The following is a 21,024-nucleotide window of genomic DNA, read 5'->3' as shown; positions in this document are numbered from 1 at the left end:
TCAGAATGATTGTTAGCTGGAACACAACTCTTTTATAATTATGTAAATTAACAACTCCCATTTTGTACACTTCTGTTCAATAACTGGTTAGCAACATGCTACTGCACTTGTTTACTTAACGAGATATTGTGAGCATCAAAGCTGAATCTTAATTGGGATTCAATTTAACCATGTGAATGATTCAATTATTCACTTGTTTCATCTGATGAGTAAAAGCTCCCTATTAGTGATCATCATAGTGTAGGTCATTCATTAATCACGTTTTCCCTTCTCTCATGCTGCAGAGAAACCTGAACAGAATTCTTAGCAGTCTGTTGTTAGATTTGTATTTAGGTAATCTCACTAATGTACTTTTCTTTCAAACATGTTCTTACCAAATATAAAAATGCACATATCTTGATCTCAACAATGTATTCTTCTCAGTAAATACTTTAAACTTTAATACTGATGTTTTAAGAATGATATTTTTTCTAGTAACTCATCCAATAGAAAAATTTAATGTTGTTGTTATAATAATGGGTTCTTAACCAATCTGACAGGTTTAAAGTAAAACAGCAGAATTTAGTAATTTTAAGTTTATAGCAGTTTGCCTACTGGCACACAATAAAAGATAGTCACTCTTCTGGTCATTTTTCTGACACGCATACACAAACCACTGTTTTGTACACAATTCATACATTGATTGTAGATCATGTAATAATTGTCTATGGAAGAACTGCGCTTAATGGATTTAAGTGTATTCTTCTATTTGTTCTTGTACTTCAGTTATATTAGCTACAGTGAGAAGTTGCCAGTTTCTTTCTGCTTCACTGGTTCTCAAAGTGTGATCCGCAGAGCACTGGTGGTCTGTGAGGGTCCTCCAGGTGGTCTGCGGGCTAGTCCAAAATCCAAGTCACTAGTGTACAATACCACAGCTGAGGCCATATGAGAGAAAAGACCAGAAACCTCATCCCTATGACTTGCGTGACGTCACACAACCAAGACTGGCTCCCACATGCGCAGCACCAGTCGTCATAAGCGCAGGCAACAACAATGTCGTTTTATAAGCAACATTTATGTTACTGTTACAATATACAACTGCCCTGCCTAAGTGATCCATGGACAAAACAGTTTGAGAACCACTGCTCACCTTCCCCCTGCCCCATCCTTCAAGCCCTCTGTGATTGTGGTTCAGTGCTCATAGGCCTTGTGCAAATGAGACCCAACTGTCAAAATGATTTTGGCCTTCTACTGAGGAAACCGATGTATGGTGCAATCACACAGTCTGCCCAAAATCAAAATCGTCTCCATAGAGTTATGAGAAAAGTGCAAAAACTGGTTAAACCATTGGATATCGAATTTACTTTGCACTGTAAAGTACAAGAATGTACAAAAGCATTTTATAGATTACTGAAAAACAAAATTTTAGCTTTGCTTTAATAATGTAAAAATGCTATGTAGTCCTCGGAGTTAATGTTTAAACTAACGTTGAAAGAAAGGAGTTAAAGTTCTGTAGTCAGTAGTTAAACTAAGGCAATGACTTTGCGTACAGGAAGACAGTATCCTATGCAGAACCCTTCCGGCCCCAATGTCAACAATGTATGACAATATAGGCATTATTTAATCCTATATGAAGTTATGTTTCCTGTGCATAGTATATCTGATCCTACACTCTTCTAGACCAAGTGGCTTAATTGTTTCCTTGGACTACAGAAAAGTTTTATTTCCAACACCTAAAGTTCCAGCATGTGAAAATTGAAACTAATAAGTAAGAGTATCCAAAGCAAAGTTAGTCCTAGCACCTGTTCACTCCTTACTCCTGCTTACAGGGCCCATTAGCCAGCGAGCCTACTGGGAATTTAAGCAAACTCGACCAGTGCAAATCCACTTTAATCCCAGTCCATGCAGGTCCCATTTTGCTATTTGTCTGAATTTAACATTTTCTCCATCACCTTGGGCCCAAAATTCATTACAAAGCAGTGCTATGCAGGCCTACCTGCAGAGTTGTAGCACGGGACGTGTCCTGCGCAGCGCACACAGGTGCATCCCCCACGTGCCCAAACGCATGAATGCTAAAATTGGTCACCAAATGTGCAAGCAGTGCCTTCTTCACTCCTGAAACAACAAGTGTAGAACAAGATGGGCCCTTTTCTTGGGCTATTTAAACGGCTACTCAACAAGTTGCAGCTGAGGTGCTTTTGACTTAATAGTGCTCAAGACAAAGTTGGTGGAAGCACTGCGGTGAGTTGCTGGAGGAATTTGGAGGTTTCTGTTGACTACAGATAGGCAGAAATTAATATTGCCCTGTATAGGTATGGGGCAGTCGTTGCAGTGCTATTTACTCTGCAACGTGAGCACGTTGTGCAGAGCAGGAGGCTGTGAGGAGGGAGGGCTCTATTTAGAAGAGTCTATGCCAAAAGGGTGTCCTGGGAGCACCACATCTACATTGTGATGAGCCAGGAGCAGTGCCTCCGGAGGCTTCACTTTACTAAGGAGGTAGTGATGGAGTCTTTCCTTTACAACGACCTGGAGTCGCAAACCTGGGTGATGAAGGCCTTCCCAGTGGCTCTGAAGTTCACTGTCTCCCCTTCTTTCTACGCAGCGGGATCCTTCCAGATGGGAGCTGGCACCACCAGCAATGTGCCACAATTTGTTGTCCACGGAAGCATGTGGGAGTGAGGTGAGGTGTAGTACAGGAGGAGAGGGGACTTCATCTCTTCTCCCTTAGGAGGGAAGGCCAAGATGAAAGGGTGCATGAGTTCACTTGGGTTCACTAGAATAGTGGGCTTCCTGATTGTGCATGGTACCATCATCTAGACGCATGCGGCTCTGCAGGGAGCATCAACAAGGAGAAATACTGCACCCGCAAGAGCTCAATGTGCGGTTGGTGTACGAAATTCATCTCGGTGAATGCCCATTATCCTGGCAACATCCACAATGCTTTTTATCTTTCAACAATCTGCAATACTGACTGTCTTTGAGCCTCCACGTTATGCCGCAGGATGGCTGTTTGGCCACGAGGGCTACCCCCTCCACATATGGCTCATGACCCCCTTCTGCCCTCCTACTATGTGAGATCAGAGGGCCTTCAGTGAAAGCCATGATGCCACCCACAACACTATGAAGCCAGCCATCAGGCTCCTAAAACAGAGGTTCTGCTGCTTAGATCACTTGAGGGGGAATTTCTGCAGCACACACCCGAGAGGGTCTCCATTTTTGTGGTGGTATGCTGCCTCCTCCGCAACCTCGCAATTATGAAGGCCCAACCATTACCTCCTGTGACCCAGAGGCCACCTCGGGAGGAGGAGAAGGAAGAAAAGGGAGAGGAAGGGAGGGCACCACATGCAACTGAACAGAGCGCGAGGGACCGCATTCAGCTAAAAGGAACTTCCCCAGTCCTAACCTGGACACACCATTCCCTAAGAGTACATCCATATCAAACTCTCCACCACAAAGTTCTTTTGGCTTACATCAATGAAAACCAACAGCAAAAATCTTGACACAACAATTTTATCTAGCAGTAATACAAAAAAAGGCAACTAATCGTCCTAGTGCATTCCCTTAGTGCATGTCTTGTGGGTGCCCTTGCCTGTCCAAGTGCTGCTATGCAGAGGTTGCAGCATTTCTGGTGAAAGGTTGCTGACTTTCACTGGTAGAGACTGCTTGGAGGATGCCCTCAAACAGCTGAGCCTTGAGGACCCAGCTTTGGACTGCACCACCTCAGCATAGGTGGCAGCAGTCTGAATTGGCTGGTTGAGAGGCAACACCAAGAGCACTGGCAGAGTGGCAGCGGTGGGAACACAAATGCGGTCATCCCAAGGGGCGGCACTTCAGCAGTCCTCGTAATCTGCTGGGGCACAGATTGCTGGACTGCTGTGAGAGCCTGCATGGTCCATTGAGCACTGAGATCTGTATCCACGATAGCAACAGTCTGAGACTGTTGCATGCCAGCAGCCAAGGATCTCATGACCTCTGTCAGAGTTTCCACTGATACATCAGATGGCCTCTACCTGTGCTGCAGTGGAAGCTGGGAGAGCAGCCAATAGACGCTTCATCATGGTTCACTCAGGCAGTGCTGATATGGAGGTGCCCTCCACTTCCATGGTGGAAAGGATGGACTCCAAGCTCTGCGCAATGCCCTCTGCCACAGTGGAGCCGGACTTCTCCATGCTCCTAGCCAGTGACTTTAGGCTGTCTGTCAGGATGGCCTCAGCAGTTGTCTTCTCTACCTCCTGACTTTGACCCCAAGATCATCCAGCTGCATCTGCTCAATCTTTTGTCTTGGATTAGCTCAGTAATGGAAGTGTGGGCATTGCTAACACGGTGATACTTGCGGTTCTCACTATTCATTGTTAATCAGATAAATTTTAAATATGTAATATAATAAATTACATATTAAGCCAAGTTTTCAAGCTAAGCATTGAAGTTGTGAGGGACATATCTGTGAATTTTGGAAATATTCAATAAATTGATAACATCTGAGAGCAAAAGATGATTACGTTTGTTTGATTCAGAATTTTACCATATCTTTCTCTTTTAGATGCTTTTTTTTATTCTTTCATGGGATGTAGGTGTCGCTGGCAAAGCCAGCATTTGTTGTTCATCCCTAATTGCCCTTGACAAATGAGTGGCTTGCAAGACTATTTCAGAGGGCAGTTATGAGTCAATCACATTTCTGTAGGTCTGGAGTCACATGTGGGCCAGACCAGGTAAGGATGGCAGATTTCCTTCCCTAAAGGACATTAGTGAACCAGATGTGTTTATACAACAATTGATAGTTTCATGGTACCATTCAATTCCAGATTTTTTTACATTAAATTTATTAATTAATTGAATTTAAATTCCATCAGCTGCCATGGTGGGATTTGAACCCATGTCCACAGGCCATTAACTTGGGTCTTTGGATTACTAGTTCAGTGATATTATCACTACACCACCGTCTCCATCTTGCTGTGCATTTCTACCATTTACTATTTTTATTTCTTTATCTGACACAATAATAGATGCAGGGGTTGGTGGATGGGTGGGGGATTACAACTGGTGCTTCTCAAAACAGTTCAGTGAAGGTTTTTACATTTTTTTGAAATGTTACAAATATTTTGCACACCTCAGGTAAGTCCCAGCATAGAATATAATGCATATTGCATGATATTCCAAGATTGCTGTGGAAATCCCTTAATAAATATTTAGATTATATTTATATATAGGGTTCAGAGTGATGCATAGATTCATCAGAATGATGCCAGGGATAGGACATCCGGCTCTCTTATTCTACAGTATGCAGAAGGCTCTGAAGATTGCGGGCTAAGGGCTGCAACAGCACCCAAACTTTCTTCTCTGATCTTGGATGCCTGCTTATTCAAGTGAAGTTATACCAAAGGATGGCAAGGGCATGCTGTTGAGCTGAACCGAAAATTTCATCATGGTTTAATAGTGCTCCAATCAAGTGCATTTTTGTAACGTGGGTCCAGAAGCCAGTGTCGGCTGTGAGCAGATGGATGATAGGTGAATGGGGCTTGATGTGGGATAGGGTACAAGCAGTCGAGTTTTAGATGAGCATTGGAATAATTGTGTCCGGAGGTAACAAAGGCTGAGGGTGAGGGCATCAACAGTAGATGGGCTGAGGGAGTAGGCAGGTGATATTAGATGTGCAAGGTAGGGTGTTCTTGTGATGGAGTTAGAAGCTCAGCTAGGGGTCAGATAGGACACAGAGGCTGCAGTGATTAGGGAGTGTGGTGTATCAGTGTCAAACGTATAAATTTATAGCTTTGGTGTTCCCAGTGTTTAACTGTAGGGAATTGTGGCTTATCCAAGACTAAGTATCAGACAAGTAGGCTGGTGAAAGAGGCAGGGGAAAGGTCGACAGAAGTGATAGAGAGATAGAGCTGGCTGTTGCAGCCTAACTGTGGAGCCTGGCACCATATATATGGATAATGTCACTGAGGGGCAGTATGTAGATGAGGAAGGGCTCCAGAGGTAATGGCCAGGGTGGGTAGTGAAGCCATTGCTGGAGATGTTCTCACTGTGATTGGATAGGTAAAAGCAAAATCAAACAATGACAGATGCACATTAATAGCAACTGTATTTAGCAAAATATCAAATAGGATCACCACAGCTCATCATGCTATGTGCCATCAGTTTTGCTTATCAAACTTGTTCTTTCAGTGTTTCTTAATTATAACTGAATGCAAAGCAATAGGGACATATTGGCACTAATAATAAAACAATTATGTTGAAGTGCAGTTAAAGTAAAATTTATCATTCTTGTAATCTGAAATCTAGGATGTGGTTCAAACTGTCTTAATTTGAAATTGAAAAATAATTTTTGAATACCTTGCAAAATTTAATCTTCCTCCCAATATTATTATTCTAGCTGTAGTCCCAAAAGACCATAGGCATCTCTCCCCATTAGAGAGAGATAGTTGGTAATGTATAATTGAATGACACCACTCCGCAAACATGGGGCAAGGCGAGGAGGCAGGCCTCCATGAACTATCACAGCCCATATGGGGATTGAAACCACACTGTTGGCAACTTTCTCCATCACACTCTAGCCATCTAGCCAACTGAGCTAACCGACTCCCCCTTCCAATATTACCTGTTTAGTAATTAGCTCAAGAATCCTCATGGCAAAGCATTAATGCTGTAGGTTGTATTTGGCTGATTTTCTCTCATTTACCCCTATCAAATGCATGCATCACTTTGTCTTAGGTCTGGTATTTTAGGTTACCACTGTCATCCAAAACGTATTGTCTGATACAATTCCAAGTGCTGCATACACATTTGATGCTCTTTAAGTATCTTTTTAAAAGTAGGGCCCATGAAATCTTCATCCTCAGGATCTACAGTACAGGGGAAAAGTTTCCTGACCCTTCAGTCAGCAATGTTTTGCTCCTATCTGGCTCTTCCAGGTGGCTGTCTCTTGAATACTTCTGGAGGAGAGTAATAGTAGCATTGGCACCTGTTTTAGAGTGCTGGCAGGATGCAAAGTAGCATGATTCTTCGACTACTGCTTCATAAGGAGTATGTTACAACCAGGTGAGCAATGTGTCTAGAGGTCTTTTGCTTTCTTTACCTGGTCTTATTGTAACAGGGTTTAATATTAAACACACTGTGTTTTGAGCTCCCCTTTGTGAATCCTTGTTCACAACTTTTCAATTATAAGGCAAAGAAATGAACACAAACGGGCTTTCTTTGGTTTAAAGAAGAAAGATGAAATTTTATTGAACCTTAAACTTAAACTCTCATATGGTTCACGCCTGCGGATATACGATGCGCCCACGCTAGCAAGCACACGCGATATAAACATGCAGATAAGGACAGAATAGGGCAGAAGAAAAGATAAGTAGAACAGTTTGAGGCAATATCTGGTTACTGTTTCTCGAGCTCGTTGTAGTCCTTGATCAAAGATATGGTTTTGCGTTTCATTGGGGCCCAGTAGTCTTCATAAAACCTTGTTCACGTCAGAAACCTTTTTTTCTTTGAGTTTCAAGTGTTTTCACAAGATGCAGTTCCGTGGGAAGAGATGAAGGCAGGCAGACAGGAGAGATGTTCTTAGTCCATGAGCACATGGCGTTCTTGAGTTCAGATCCTTTGTTGGAAGTTCAAATTCAAAAACTCCAGCCAGCTAGTCTTGTGACTAAGACTGATTTGACCACTTCTGTGTATTTCGAAGCAACTGCTGGGTCTCCATTGTTTCAACATTGTCTGGTACTATGCTAATGCCCTTCCAGTCAGGGCATGCAATGTTAAGTTTTTGTTCATGTGGCAAAATAATGTGTTCCTCAGTCTTGACAGGTAGGGGGTTTGCCTGAGAGGTATCTGAGGCAAAAACATGGAAGAGATGTTAAAATGGATTGCTGACGAGTAGTGTTATGAGAGATTTATAATATAGTTTCCTGACTGATGATTTGGGCTCTGGTAGGATGAAAAGGAGGAGAAGCAAAAGTTTGTCACAAAGCTGTAGCTGCCTCACCTCATCCTTCCACATTTCCAACTCCTTCTATGACTTTCCTCTCTTTGATCTGCACAACTTCTTCATTAAAGGATTGGAAGTTTGGGAGACCACTATATTCTCTTGATACTTTTAGCTGTCTTATCTTTTTAAAAAATGCCCAAAATTGAGAATTACTTTGGGTGGCCTTGAGATGCAGTAAAATCCAGTTGTCAGCATGCAGACCATAATGGGGTCGATGAGTGTTTTACATACCATGTGAGGCTTTTAGTGGGGTGATTGAGGAACATTCCAGATGAAGGCTGGTGGGTGTAAAATGGTTCCGTATGGCTTCACGGGCATTGATGCCAAGGAATTCAATAGTGTGTGAGAGGGAGAGCATTATAAGTGGCAGACCTGTGTAGTACAGTGGATTCCTGAAAGTTGCAAGTACTCTGACAAATATATGCCAACGGAGCAGAAGGATTCTTAACAGCCTTGCTTAACACTTCACTAAGGAGTTGTTTGGGTTTTTATCGTCCAGTTTAGGTCTACGAGTGAGTATTGCCTGAACCCGCTCACAGAACATTCTTACATTTGACCAGTTCAGATTGAATTTGAGGTTACCACATCGTCCGGGCCAATATTCATCGCTCAGTCAACATCAGAAAAAAAAATGCTGTTTGTGGGAGCTTGCTGTGCGCAAATTGGCTGCTGCGTTTCCTACATGACAACAGTGACTACACATCAAAAGTACCTCATTGGCTGTGAAGCGCTTTTGGATGTCCTGTTGTCATGAAAGGTGCTATATAAATACAAGTCTGTCTTTCTTGCACCTTTTGTGTCAAGTATGACTCCAGTCACTGCAAGGTTTTCTGATTGACATCAGTTTTACTAAGGCTACTTGATTCCATACTCAGTTGAATGCTGTTTTTAATGTTGAGAGCAGCTCCTGTCATTTCTCAGGCATTCAGCTTTTGCATCCACATCTGGATCAAGACTATGATGAGGCCTGGAACCAAGTGTTTCTGCAGAACCTGACATGAGCATAAAAGAATGAGAATTTAGATGTTAGAACTGGAGACTGTTGTGCCAACAGGAATTACAATGTAGTAGAAAGATTGGAAAATGGTTAAACCCAGAGGTTGGAAATTAATATAACATTCAGAGGTATACAGTGTTCTGAAAAAAAAAACTGGAAAAAAAGCAGGTGGTATACCTCTATGGGTCAGGGACATCTGGAAGTGAGCAAAGTTGATCCTGTGGATGGGGTGTTGCAGGTGGTGGAGGAGGTGGTGGGGAAGGGGACAAGCTCCAGCATGAACTACTGTGGTTTGACATCTCTAATTCCAAACAAATACAAGCTAGTACTATGGATATGCTACATAAGAACTTTTTTATGTTTACAGCAACGAAGGAGGCCATTTCACCCATATTGTTTGTGCCAACTCTTTGGCAGAACAGTTCAAAACTGCTCTTACTTCCTCACTCTCTCCCAACAGCCATGAATCTTCATCTGCTTCAAATATTTGTACAATTTTCACTTAAAAGATGCAATAGTCTCCTTCAACCATTTGCACTGGCAAGTATTCCATGATTCAACTGCTCACATCACGATTCAAACTGCAGTTTAGTTTAGGATAGAGAGGACAGTTTTCTCTAGGAAGAGATAAGAATATATGTAAGCAAAGGAATATTATTTTAATGGATGACTTCAAACAACCAAATATAAACTGTTTTAGAATCAGAGTTGGTAAATGTAATCGTGACTGTTTCATGACCCACTGCACCAAGGAGGCCATGAGCAGCAGTGCTCATCTTGACCTATTGTTCATTAATGACCTGAGCAATGTGCAGAAAATGCAAGTCATCACAGTCATGCTTGAACATAGCAGAACAATTGGGTAGTTGCCTAAAGGAATGGAGGGATGTAAAGAGTGCAGCTCCCCAGGACACCATGATAGGACCTTTTTTTAAAAATCATTCATTCCCGAAATGTCGTCGTCACTGGCAAGGCCAGAATTTATTGCCCATCCTGGGTTGCCCTGAGAAGGTGATGGTGGACCTTCTCCTTAAACCAATGCTGATGTTGTGGTTTGACACAACTGAGTGGCTTGATAGGCCCTAGTTAAAAGCCAACCAGGTGTGGGACTCGAGTCTTATATAGGCCAGAAGAAGCTGGAAGATTTCCTTTCCAAAAGGATGTTAATACCCTTGACTTTTTACAACAATTTGACTGCTTCATGGTCACTTTTACTGATACTAGCTTTTACTATAAATAGAATCATAGAATACTGGAGCAAAGAAGGAAGCCATTCAGAGCCCATCATGTCTGTGCTGCCTCTTTTGAAGAGCAATCCGATTAGTCCCACTCCCCTGTTCTTTCCCCATATTCCTGCATTATTTTTCTCTTTCAAATATTTATCCAATTCCCTTTTGAAGGCTACAATTGAATTTGTATCCCCCTCTCTATCAGGCAGTACATTCCAAGTCTTAACCACTTGTTGTGTAAAAAAGTTTTTCTTCATGTCTGATTCTTTTGCCAATCACCTTAAATCTGTATCGTCTTGTTATCAACTCTTCAGCCATTGGAAACAATTTCTCTTTATTTACTTGATCTAAACCTTTTATGATTTTAAAGACTTCTATCAGATCTCCTTTAGCCATCTCTGCTCTAATTCAAATAACCCCAGCTACTCAGTGCTATCTACATAACTGTAATCTCTCATCCCTGGAACCATTCTATTAAATCTCTTAGTACCCTCTCCAAAGCATTCATATCTTTCTAAAGTATGATGTTCATAATTGGACATAATACTTCAGGTGGGGCCAAACTAGTGTTTTATATAGGTTTAGCATAACCTCTTGGCTTTTGTAATCTATACCTCTATAAAGCCCAGGATCCCAGAAACTTTATGAACTGATATATTAATCTATCCTGTCACCTGCAAAGATTTGTGAACAAACAACCCCAGATTTATCTCTTCTTGCATTCCTTTTAAAATTGTACCAAATAGCGTGTATTGTTTCTCCAAATTCTTCCTACCAAAACCTTACAATGTTTATTGTTATGGACAGCAGGGGGAGGGAGATGGTGTGGATGACTTCCACTTTTCACCTCTCAACTGACCCAACAATGTTTTTTTGAAAAATATTGTTTTAGTCCTTGAGTGTTTTAGTGGTCTATTGAACAGACAAATGACAGGTTTTCTCGTAGGATTAAAAGAAAGATAAATTATTTGCTAAACAATACCTGAAAATATTCACAACCACATATGCACACATTAAAGAGGTAGAGATTAGAGGGTAGCATGCATTTAAGTCCAATTGTTGTAAAAAGAGTTCACTTTGAAACCTCCTTGGTTTTCTGGGAGGAATTTTTTTAAATAGCGGTACAGGCCTGGTGTTCCTTTTCTTGGTTCACTGAAGTATTGCAAACTCCTCTGGTTAAGACTCAGTCAAAGTTGGTGGTGAGAATACTGTTACCCTTTCTCAGTTGGGGAGTTTTCAGATCTTTGCAGTCTTTGTCTCTGTGGTTTAAAGATGTTAAAGGCAGGGTCTTCTTCTCGGCTGGAATGGATTTCCTAGCTCCCTGGCTGGCTGGCGTTCTCTCTCTCTCTTTCAGAGAGCTCTTTTTGAAGAAAAGCCTTAGCAAGTTTGGGTTTCAGTCAGGTGACCATAGATGCTCTCCCCTGGTGTGTTCATACAATATCTTTGAACTTGCAGCCTTTGCTACACAAAGGGGTTTGAATGTGGCTTATCTTGATTAAGTGGTGTTATATCCCACCTATTATCTTGGCTTTGAATCTGAAGTCTCCCTGTCTGTGAAGGCCTTTGTCGACCCAATTCTTGAAGATGGAGCTATGCTGTTTAGCACTTTAATGTGCCTTCCCCAGGACTATTACGGGCGGCGCAGTGGTTAGCACTGCAGCCTCACAGCTCCAGCGACCCGGGTTCAATTCTGGGTACTGCCTGTGTGGAGTTTGCAAGTTCTCCCTGTGTCTGCGTGGGTTTCCTCCGGGTGCTCCGGTTTCCTCCCACATGCCAAAAAAGACTTGCAGGTTGGTAGGTAAATTGGCCATTATAAATTGCCCCTAGTATAGGTAGGTGGTAGGGAAATATAGGGACAGGTGGGGATGTGGTAGGAATATGGGATTAGTGTAGGATTAGTATAAATGGGTGGTTGATGGTCGGCACAGACTTGGTGGGCCGAAGGGCCTGTTTCAGTGCTGTATCTCTAAACTAAACTAAACTAGTACAGATGTGATGATGGGTTTAATCTCCAACAGTAACTATGCATATTTGCAGTACAGGAGAGGTCACCTGACCTCTTACTCTATCTTGTCTGCAGTAAAAGTATGTCCATTTTTTGGAGTTTAGTTCATCAGTTCATTTTTACAGTTCATAATTACTGCAGTTCACTTTAGTTCATAACTGTTCCTTGCATGAGTGTGACACTATATACTAGAGGGATGTAAACGGTAGTGTCCCAAGGACCTCATATTTAGGACTTCTACTTTAATAAAGTTATCTATATCTAATTAAACAACATATATCCAAATATACTACTGTATATCCTGTTTAGCAAATTCCTATTGTCACTCTTTTTGGCACATTTTTGTGTCAACTTTTTCCATTATACCTTCTTAATGTCCACATTTATACAGGAAATCACCTCTGCAAACTCTTTACCTTGTAATTGCACCCTCTGTCCACAGAGGTGGCAGTGTACTATTGCTTCCGCACAGATCACTCAGGATGTTTATAAGGTGATCAGAGTGAGAACAAAAGACTGAGAAATAAGAATAATAGCTGAAGCTAAGCATGATAGTAAAATTTCTTTCAGTACTAAAACACTAAAGGAGCAGTGGGGAAGAGGTGAAAATAATAAAAGATGCGCACAGATTTGAATCTGAAAATGGTCACAAAATAGTCAATATTCAGAATGATTAGTTCCTCAAGATTCTAAATATTCACAAGGAAAGACATAAACAACTTGTCCTCCACAAATCAAGATACAGTAAATAAAATCAGTGGCTTTGATGTAAATGAGATGAAAGACTAAAAAGTATCAAAACAAATAATTGACTAGCGATGGATTGTATATATCCCAGAGAGCTGAGAGAGACTAAGGAGGAGAGTTATGAAGCGCTGATAATTATTATGAGGGAGTTATTGGATACTGGAGGGGGCATCAGTAGATTGGAAGCCGTCTAGCACGCTGCCCATAATTTAAAAACGGGTGACAAAACAGATATAAGCAATACAAACCCATTAATGTTATTTATAATCTATGTAAAATTGGAGCGGGTGGGAAGAGGGTGGACTCTAGGAACTTTGTGAATGGGTGAATTAAGATAAGAGGAATGGCCTTCTTCATCTGTAATTATCCTATGATCTTGTAGTATTCATGATATTCAGTATAGATAAGGTGAATCCTAAGTAGTACTAGAGGATACACTAAGAACAAAAAGACTTAGTCTAAAACTGAATAATTTAATACAGATTTCAAGAAGAACTTCATTCAAAGAGTGTTCATTCCATGTAGGGTGGCAGAGGGAATACTTAAGATTCATTGAAGATATACTGAGATGGTATGATGGGGGAAGTGTAAATTTCTTTTTAATTCTGGATGGATGAGCTAAGTTCGGCTAATGACCAACCTCATCTAAATTGATTTGCAAGTTAGGGTAACCTGCATATGAAGCACAGTTGTCCACTGCTACAATGCTGAAAGAGGTAAAGTTATGCAGTACCATGATTCACTCCATTCATTCCAAGATACCACACAGATAGGCCTTCTTTCAAAGGTATAAATATGACAGTTATTTATGGAAGACAGACTATAAACAGCCAAGAATAAAGGTATATTGGTTTCAAATGGAGCAGTTGTCATTCTTAAGGTATGAACTCATCTTTAATGTCTTCATCAAGGTGAGTTATGCTGGGAAATTGAACATTTTTTCAACCCTCCCCTCTGGGGTGCTATTAATGTACTACCTTGGAGTCTGAAATTAACACCCCTGCAGTTAGGGTCACCAGGACTGGATTTATATACAAATATATGAAACTGACACTGCAACACTCAGTCCTTCATTTAGGTTGTTAAATTCTAATTTAAAATTCCTTGTGCCCAGTGTCTGCCTATATCAGAGTGCAAACTTTTATATATTTTAAAAGATCTTTTCTCCCTTTTTTTCTATTAACTATTCTATGGATTAAATTACAGAGTAACAGGAACAAGCATAAGTTGTAAATATGGCTTTTGGATTTTCATTCTGCAGGAAATTGCTCGTCATCTACGGCCTCGCAGTTTGCGTGCCCTTTTTGGAAAAAACAAAATTCAGAATGCCATTCATTGCACTGACCTCCCTGAAGATGGAGTTCTGGAGGTAAGCAGAGAAGATAATTAACAAATGAACACTTTGAACAAACAGTATGATATCTATGGTTGGTGTAGGTGTAATCAATATTAATCTCTTATAATTAGGGCCCTACCAAATTCACATCCGTGAAAAATGCAAAACGAACGGTGACAGCGGCCATTTTGCAAACTTCGCATGTTTTATTCATTAACACACGGCTCATCTTGCTGGGCATGTTACGAACATCACATGTTTTAGTGATCGACACTAGGCTTACCTCGCTGATTGGTAGATGAGGGAAGGCTTCTGGTACAGTTTTGAGAGAAGCAGTCTCAAGTATTAGCAGACAAGTGAGAATGCCAGAATGAGCAAATCAGAAACGGCCACAACCATTACTGCAGCACATTGATTGAAAGGCTGATGGTGAATACTGTTTTGTACAAGCTGTAATATTTCGTTGGATCATACATGGTGGGCAACGGTTCAGCGGCACTTAGAGTCCGAAAGCCATCGCAACAGAAAGAGAACATCTGACACCGCACTGCTGGAAAACAATCACGCAAAAAAAAAAGCAACGATTTCATCTCTTTTTAAGATGTCGACAGAAAATAGTCAGTTACAATTGAACTTGTGGATGCTTTTGCAAGTGCCAACATACCATTGGAAAAACTTGATCACCCGAAGCTGCAGGTATTTATTCAACAAAATGTGCAAAATGGTGGTTGCTTTCCAAGTGCAAATAAACTACAACAGGACTACCTACTGAAGGTATTTGCTACACATTGTGAAGAGATTAATTCTCAGATTAACTCGTGAGTCTTTTGCAATTATTTGTGCTGAGTGTGATAAACAAGACAATTATGTGCTGCATACTTTCTTTGATTATTTTTGTCTGGTAAAACCGAAGTAGTACAGTCAGGAACGGTAACAACAGTACTCGCAGACTGTGTCAACTTAGAAGCTGTTAATTACACCACAGTTACCCAAGCAATAATCAAAACCGTTTCAAAACATGGTGCAGATTTCAACAGAATCTGCTTTCATTAGTGACAATGCAACTTACATGACAAAATCATGTAAGCCTAATGCTGTCCATATTACAAGTAATGCACATATAATTTCTTTTGTCAGTGAGCTGTGAAAAATCAGCTTTGGTAAAGTCGACAAACTGGTCAGCTACATTAAAAAGATCTGCAAACACTGCCCTAGCCACAAGCTTTCATACAGTCAACATATTGCAGATGTGGCTGAAATTGGGGAACAAAACATTGCCCTTCCTCCAGAGCCAGTAATTACATGTTGGAATTCTTGGTTTCGGGCAGTACAGCAATGCAGCTCATCTGAAATACTACTCAGACTTCATCTCAGAAGAACTCACACTGCCACTGAAAACACAGGTTCAACAGACATTGTAACCCTTCTAAGCAATGCTCAACTTAATGTGGAGGTTCAATTTCTTACCAAGGTTGCCACACGACTTAATCACTTGGTTTGAATCTTGACATGTCGCAATCCACAAAGCTTACAGTAAAATAATGCATATATCATTCTGGGCTGAAGCACAGTCAAACAAAATGCTGTGTTTTCTTGCATGGCAAAGAAGCTCAAACAATATTACTGCTACAGGAAAGAGTCAAGTGGTGACGAAAATGTGGCTCAGAGGTTTGAACAACCTTCTGTGGCATTCTTGAAAGCTGTGTGTATCTTTGACCATGCACACGGGATTTAACCTCGTTTGATGCAATTCCTGGCTTTGACAAGAACTGTAGACTGGAGATTCCTGCTTATAAAAGCATTGCAAAAGAAGCAAATTGTACTTTGCTGGTACTGCAGTTTTGGAACTCTGGAACACAGAATCCTCCACCTGGCAAGGCTAGTACGGTGCTGTCTGACAATTCCAACAAACTCTGGATAGGGTGAGAGCCGTGTCTAAACATGGACATGGGTTCACAGCGCAGAAGCAGTGAATGAAGAAAGACAGTTTGCAAGTTGCTCGATGCTCACATTCAACCACTGACATCAGTGAGTAAAGAAAGTGATCTGTTTATAGTCAGCTTTTTAGAGTTGTTTTTGAGTATGCAATAAATGACAATTGAAACCATAAACCTCCCTTGTCGTCTTTTTGGTTTAAATAGAGCATTTTCATGGTTGGTTGAGACACTATAAATTTTACGACGTAAATACGTGAAATCTTGAAATTCTGGATTCTTAAAATGCTGTGACGCTGAAATTTGATCAATTTGACTGTGAATTTGGTCGGGCTCTACTTATAAGTTAATTAATCTTGCATTTGAGGATGCTTTAAAAGGAAGGGTCAGTATTTCTAGTTTCAGCCCAAATAAATGCTTAACTGGACCATAACCTAATTGACATGTATGTTACAATACCTTTACAAGGCACAATATTTTCTCGAATTTATGATTTTGACAAAATTGTTTCTTCTAAGATTAGCAAGTACAATTAATTTTGCTTATTTTGGTACAGTTAATAAATATTGTATTGAGTAGAAATAATGTGAAAAAAATGATCAGTTATGCGACATGATTTATAATACCATATATGGCCTGACCTTGTAACTTGAGCAGCAATGTTTAAAGACGCTGAACTTTGTTATTTAGGCCTCATCATTAATACCACATGTAAGGTAAACAACTAAAATGATCACAAAGCTAAGAAGTAATATGAACTAAATTGATGTGAAGGCGTTAGTTTTGGATTTTCTTTACAGTTCTCCATTATACTATTTTGTAAACTAAAACAAAATGATACGCCCTTCAGGACCACTCCTCGCTCTTCCTAAACCTAACTAATCCCCAGAAACAAACAAGTTGTCTTGGGCCCAGACTTTTTCCCAGTTTAAGTAGCCTGATTAGGCAATGCATTCTTCTCCTGGCATCATGCAGTCAAGATGCACAGTGACTTCATAAACTACTTTTAAGAATGTACACTCATAAACCTGTCCCTCTGGATGATCTTCATTGGAGGTTGTGCTCAAGGAGATGCTGTAACTCTGATAGCCACCCTCAGAGTGCATATGATGAAGGCAGGTCTTTTTGGATGTCATGCAATTGTGACTAAGTTTGAAGTTTTGGCTTTTGAGATGAAGTCGAGTGGGTGCCAGACACACAATTGCACCAATGTTTTTCCTCTGACAATTCTTCCTCTAAATCTGTCATTGCTATTGAGATGCTCTTTGAAATTCACATGCTGAACACGGGTTGCTGTTAATGAAGAAACAGCACCACGAGAAAAGCTATCTGCAAAAGGAGTCACGTATTACAAAAATGCAACTGCAGCAAGCGCCAGCAGCAAGTAGGGCACCAAAGGTAATGCACATAAAGTTACTTCAAAAGCACAAAATAAATGAGAAGCCTGATTTAAATTCAGCAAATTCACCATTGATTTTAATGGGAGTAGAGCTATGATAATTATGTTCTAGTTATTTTTGGCGAGAGATATACAAGTTCCAGGAAATTATGGTGTGACATACATAATAGCACAAGTCTCTAATGCCATAATTTGCTGGAATTTCTGTACCATAATAATGGAGTATGCTGTGGATGGTTCATTGCGATGGCACAAGTTTTCAGCAAATTCAGGTCCAATAGATTTAGATGGACAGAATTTGCAGGTAATTGGGTTTATATTAAACAGTACTGACTGGACCTCTTGCGCAAAGACTGGACAAAACAATTACAGAGTAGCAATCTTTTGATGCAATGACTCAGAAAATGCTAATATAGCAACAAAAAAAAAGACAGCTGGAAGAGAACCAAAGTCTTTTGTAAGAATACTGGTAGTTTATGACAATTGGGAAATCCACCAATGAAGGAGTTGCTTCTGCTATCACTTATTTACACAACGTTTTACTATCTTACAAAATTGAAGTTATAAATATTTTAATAAGATGGATTAATGATTTAACCTGAACAATTTGTTATGCTCCAGATCAAATACCACAGTATCAGAGTTAACGTTTCAGGTCGAGGACCTTTTATCAGAACGCTGAACTGAAAGATCAGTGACCTGAAACGTTAACTCCATTCTTTTCTCTCCACAGATGCTGAGTATTTCTAGCATTTTTTGTTAGTGTTTCAGATTTCCAGCATCTGCAATATTTTGCCTTTGTGTTGCCATAGTATCAGATCCTGCATAGAAAGTGAAATGTCCAAATTGTGCAGATTCTTCTGCTTTTGATATGACTAAGCACCTGATTGATTGGAATGCCCTTTGTTTTTCTGTTTGAAAATGAAAATCTTGGCTAATGAACAACTTTTGGATGTCCCACAGTTTTGTTTTTTAGCTCAAACAAAATGTAGTATTTCTAGTACCATCTAAGGCATGGTTTAATGATTACCAATTCTCTTAATTAATGGAGTGATGAAATTATACTATCGAAGCCAGTCAGGAACCAAAATCATCATTAGTTGAGATAGCAGCAAAGAATAAGGAAAAATTAGACGATAAGACCTCCTACCACCTCTATTTCGCAATCTCGATTTTTCTTCTTTCGTGACTGCCATGATGTCCATTCCTTGCACATATTATGCAAATGTCAGATGGTGGAAAGCAGGGCCCAGTTCCCTAGTCCATTTTCCTCCCTTCTGCCCCAGGTTCTTTCCAGCACAAGTTTCTCTCGTTTTCCCTTATAAGGGTGACCTTTGACCAGTATCATGGCTCTTAACACTCAAATATCTTCCCCGCAATCAGTACTCAAGATTCACTGTACAGTTTGATCATGACTTCCTCTTACAAAGTCCATTTTGGTTATATAGTTTAACATTCTATTATTTTTGTTGATACTGCTTTGCATTGGTTGGACATGTTGAGCATTAAATTCACCAAATTTCTTTCAACTTGATCCTTAGCTATTTCAAAACCATTCAAAGTACAAAAGCAAAATACTGCAGAGGCTGGATATCTGAAATAAAAACAGAAAATGTTGGAAATACTCAGGTCTGGCAGCATCTGTGGAAAGAGAAACAGAGATAGCTTTAAATATAATATGTACTATTCTGTCATAATATAGGCGCTGGTAACAAGTCACCCAGTTCAGATGGGATGCAAGTGAGGTTGCCTAGGGAAGCTAGAGTGGAGATAGCAGAAACTCTGACCACAATCTTTCAAACCTCCTTGGATATGGGAGTAGTGACAGAGGACTAGAGCTTTGCAAATGTTACAGCCCTGCTTAAAAAGGGGGAGAGGAATAAACCTGATAACTGCAGACCAATCAGTCTAATATCAATGGGAGGAAAACTACCGGAGACAAAATTGTCAAGGACAAAATTAATTCTCAGTCAGAGAAGTATAGGTTACTAAGGGACAGCCAACACATGTTTGTTAAAGACAAATTGTATCTGACTAACCTGATAGAGTTTGTTGATGAAGTAATAGAGAGGGTTAATAAAGGTAATGCAGTAGATGTTTTCTATATGGACTCTTAAAAAGACATACGAATTAGGAGCAGGAGTAGGCCATTCGGCCCCTCAAACATGCATCGCCAATTGATAAGATCATGGCTGATCTGATTGTGACCTCAACTCTACTTTTCTGTCTACCCCCTATACCCTAGAGAATTCCACAGACTAATGACCCTGAGAAAAAAAATTCTCCTCATCTACGTCTTAAATGGGAGACGCTTTTATTTTTAAAACTGTGTTCCTGGTTCTAGTCTCTCTCTTAAGGGGAAACATCCTCTCAGAATCCACCCTGTCAAGTCCCCTCAAGATCTTGTATGTTTTTATAAGATCACCTCTCATTCTTCTAAACTCCAATGAATACAGGCCAACCTGTCCAACCTTTCCTCAAGATAACCCCTTCATCCCAGGAATCAGTCGAGTGAATCTTCTCTGAACTGCTTCAAATCCTATTATATACATTTCTTAAGTAAGGAGACCAAAACTGTACACAGTACTTCAGATGTGGTCTCACCAAAGACCTGTGCAACTGTAGCAAAACTTCCTAACTTTTATATTCCATTCCCTTTGCAATAAATAGCAACATTCTAATTGCCTTCCTAATCACGTGCTTTACCTGCATATTAACTTTTGGTGTGTACCAGGGCACCCAGATCCCCCTGTACTGCAATCTCTCTCTACTTGAATATAATGCTTTTCTATTCTTCCTACCAAAGTGGACAAGTTCCCATCTTCCCACATTATATTCCATCTGCTGAATTTTTGCCCACTTATTTAAACTATCTAAATCTGGGGAGGCGGTGGCGTAGTGGTATTGTCACTGGACTAGTAACCCAGAGACCCAGGGTGTTGCCCTGGGGACATGGGTTCACATCCCATCACAGCAGAAGGTGGAATTTGAATTCAATTAATAAATCTGGAATTAAAAAGCTAGTCTAATGTTGGCCATGAAACCATTGTTGTAAAAACCCATCTGGTTCAATTATGTCCTTTAGGGAAGGAAATCTGCTGTCCTTACCAGGTCTGGCTGACATGTGACTCCAGACTCACAGCAATGTGATTGACTCTTAAATGCCCTCTGGAATGGCTTAGCAAGCCGTTCAGTTGTATCTAGCCGCTACAAAGTCAATAAAAAAAGAATGAAACCAGACGGACCACCCGGCATCGACCTAGGCACCGGAAACGACAATGGCAAACCCAGCCCTGTCGACCCTGCAAAGTCCTCCTTACTAACATCTGGGGGCTTGTGCCAAAGTTGGGAGAGCTGTCCCACAGACTAGTCAAGCAACAGCCTGACTGTCATACTCACGGAATCATACCTGACAGACAA

The 21,024-nt window shown here is 40.5% G+C and overlaps 1 protein-coding gene across 4 annotated transcripts in view; it reads left to right on the top strand.

The window, feature by feature from the left end:
• Window positions 1–21,024, top strand: part of nme7 (NME/NM23 family member 7) — a 321,021-nt gene that overhangs the window by 273,701 nt on the left and 26,296 nt on the right. For 2 of the 4 annotated variants that reach the window (XM_068040698.1, XM_068040697.1), the window contains exons 10-11: window positions 14,197–14,304; window positions 14,403–16,296. The exons of 1 other annotated variant lie outside the window; for it this stretch is intronic. In XM_068040698.1, coding sequence (XP_067896799.1) covers window positions 14,197–14,304; window positions 14,403–14,573 — 279 coding nt within the window. In that variant the 3' untranslated portion in view covers window positions 14,574–16,296. Of the gene's footprint in view, window positions 1–14,196; window positions 14,305–14,402; window positions 16,297–21,024 lie in introns of those variants that run through there. One more of the 4 variants, XM_068040699.1, reaches the window with a different exon arrangement.

This window comes from Heterodontus francisci, chromosome 10 (genome assembly GCF_036365525.1).
Source record: "Heterodontus francisci isolate sHetFra1 chromosome 10, sHetFra1.hap1, whole genome shotgun sequence".
Lineage (NCBI taxonomy): Eukaryota > Metazoa > Chordata > Chondrichthyes > Heterodontiformes > Heterodontidae > Heterodontus > Heterodontus francisci.
The sequence above is the reverse complement of the archived record's forward strand: the minus strand, read 5'-3'. Positions and strand labels throughout refer to the sequence as shown.